We start from the raw sequence: 3040 nt of genomic DNA on the forward strand, positions 1-3040 counted from the left end.
GATTTTGTACTTGAAACTTAGAGCCTAAGGTATGAAACGATGCCAATGGCTTCAAGTTGTTATATCTTCACTTCATGCTTCTTTAATTTGATTGATTAAAAGCTAATACAAGACTTTCAATTTTACTTGAGTGGTTTGGAGAAAGGTAAAAAAATTTAAAAACAATCTATACAAAATATATCGTTACAAGAATCTTATGGATGTAATTACTCATTCAGTCATTCCATTACCTTTCTTAATCCATTCCATTGAGTGGTTTTGCACAAAATCTTACCAATTAGGCAAAAACACAAACTAACAAATAAAAAAGAGCATAACTTCTTAACTCCTACAGAAGCGAACACTCTACATTTAGGCATCAACAAGTCTAATAATAAGTAATTCTCAAATTCACATCAATAACAAGCTAAACATAGCAAGAAACTAGAGAAATACCAAACAACTTAACAATAAAGAAAACACTTGTTACTTGCTTTATGGGCGAGCTCTTTTGTTGCTGCTACAGGAAGGACATTTATACTGCTTAATGTGTTCAGCTCTTGCAGGAGTGATCTTAACACACTTCCCATGAAACCACCTCTCACATATATCACAACAGATCCAAAACTCATCTGAAGCATAGTTTTCTCCACATGCTCCACACAAAGTATCTCCATGTTCATCTTCATCTTCATCTTCCAAATCATCTTCTTCATCTTTCCCTTGCATTTTCGCGTATTTCATCTGGGATTCAGATCCTCTCTGGAAAAAAAAAAAAAAACAATTCAAAAAGATTAATTGATATTGTTTAGACTTTTGTTTTACTTAATTACTTACCCCTTTTGTGTTTGATTTGGATTTATTGCTACTGTGATTGGAAATTGAGGATTTTTCAGTTGTCTGTTTCTTGGCGTATACAGCCACCACCTCAAACACTGTTGGGAGATCGTTTATCAGATTGAAGAGACGTTTCCTGCATTAAAATTTGAATCTTTTTTAACACCAAAAAGAATGTTTTTTTTTTCTAACTTGTATTTATTATTTTTTTTACCAACACCAAAAATGGTGTAAGAAGTAAGAAATGATAGACTCTAACATATACAGAAACTGATGGGATATATGAGAATATGTCTAGCTGATGTGGGACACTGACAGTGTAGACAAAGTCTCATATGTCCCATCAGTTTCTTTTTCTGATTTATATGTCAGTGTCCCACATCACATCAGCTAGTTAAGAAATAAAATGACATACCTGTCTGACTTGTCAAAACCAAATCTAGCACCAAAATAATACGCGACAGAAAGTAGCCATGCGTCACTATGGACAGCAACAAGAGACAACCAATCATTTTCTGGCATTCCATCACGTGCAAAATTGATACCTAATGCAGGTTCAGGGAGCTCTGGTGGAACCTCTTCTGCTGGTAGGTTAACCTCCCATTGTTCACTAGGGAATCCATATAGACAAAGGTTTTCCTTTTCTGAAACATAAATGAATATAAATTAGTTTAAAAGACAAATAAACATACAAAGAATCCATGTATATATAACTTATTATATTAAACTGACATAAAGAAAACCAAGAAGCACCATTTTTGTGCTAAGTGTGATGTCAAAAAGTGTCTTTGTGTGAAAGCTGTAGATTTATAAAAAAGTTGAAGATTCAAACAAGAGAAAAGACCATAATGGCTGCCATCTAAACAGTTCAGTTGTTCAGGGATCAGTCGTATCAAAAGCACATAATTGTACAAACACCTTTACAAAACAGTATAGTAAAGTTAAAACACTTCAAAGGAATTAAGCATGTTGTCTACAAGAAAACACAATAGAAATTCAAGAAAAAACAACCATTCTTTTCTTTTTTACAAATGCTATGCAAAAGCCCAGAAATCATGATTTGATTGTCACTACCAACATTTTGATGGATGGTATTCCCCCACCTAAATCTCTCCTAACTTATAACATAGAAAGATTCTTTACCTATGTGCAAAATCCATGACCAAAATCAAACCAAACCATTTGATAACACATGCAAAACTGAACATAAATGTAGCTTTTGATTTTGTACTCAGGTAGTAGACACAGATATACAAAAAGTAAGAAACAAACAAAAATATAATCACCGATCATGATTTGAAATACCAAAATACGCATTGAATTCTCCAATTTAGAAAGGTATTTTCTACAAAATTATACGTAAACGAATAGAAAGGGAGAGAAACAGCGCAAAACAGAAACCCTAATACAAACCTGGATCGCACTGCCGATAAAATCGCTCAACATCTGCACAACAAATGAAAACCGTTAGAATCCGAAGACATCGTACAACGAAACTTGAAGAAATGAAGTTAAAGAGAAACCCTAAATTTATGAAAACTCTAACACACCGGCTTAAGAAGAGAAAAATATCGAATAACTCGAAAAAAAAATCGGCGTACCCGTAGTTAGGGCTTTTATCAAGCCATTACGACGGCCTTGGTAATCTCTGTAAACTTCTTCAACAGTCCTTGGATTGTAAACACCACCACGGCCTCCACCGTCCATTGTCGTCGTTCTCCGAGAAGATTTGATGTGGACCTATCACCTGATGCGATTTTGCGTCAACTGACAAAAAAAACTAGAATGAATTGCAGCTTTTCATAAGCGATTTTGAGCAGCAATTAATACAAAAAACAAAAAGCAAAAGAGATCGCGAGAGAGAGGAATAGAGGATTTGGATTTTGGAGAGGTTTACTTTCAAGGGGGGGAAAATATAACCAAGGCTTCTCCTTTCCCTTGAGGATCGATAACGTGGTATTTATTTATTGGTTCAAATAGGATGACGTGGAAACTGTCTTTCAAATTTTACATTGACAAAATTACAAAAATGGTCCTTTTGGTTTTCAGATTTTGGATTTTTTCTCCAACTATCTTACATTGTTCCTATTAAGGATGAGCATACAACCCGTTGGATTGGACCGGACCGAAAAAAACCGGGACCGGACCGAACCGGTTATGCTTATAGGTGGGCCGGCTTTCGGGTTTTGTTTTTTTCAATCATCGGGTTTCGGGTTTGGGTCGG

At 35.1% G+C, this 3040-nt stretch overlaps 1 protein-coding gene across 1 annotated transcript; it reads right to left on the reverse strand.

The window, feature by feature from the left end:
• Positions 1–277: 277 nt before the first annotated feature.
• On the reverse strand, positions 278–2781 carry LOC145044895 (PHD finger protein ALFIN-LIKE 4-like). Its single transcript, XM_078993244.1, has 6 exons — positions 2714–2781; positions 2418–2583; positions 2230–2262; positions 1232–1460; positions 817–952; positions 278–741 (listed from the first exon to the last, which is right to left on the reverse strand). The coding sequence occupies exons 2-6, from the start codon at positions 2521–2523 to the stop codon at positions 475–477; spliced, it is 771 nt and encodes a 256-aa protein (XP_078849370.1). The 5' UTR covers positions 2524–2583; positions 2714–2781; the 3' UTR covers positions 278–474.
• Between the last annotated feature and the right edge of the window lie 259 nt (positions 2782–3040).

Source organism: Lactuca saligna, chromosome 5, assembly GCF_052625555.1.
Source record: "Lactuca saligna cultivar CGN05327 chromosome 5, ASM5262555v1, whole genome shotgun sequence".
NCBI classification, from domain to species: Eukaryota; Viridiplantae; Streptophyta; class Magnoliopsida; order Asterales; family Asteraceae; genus Lactuca; species Lactuca saligna.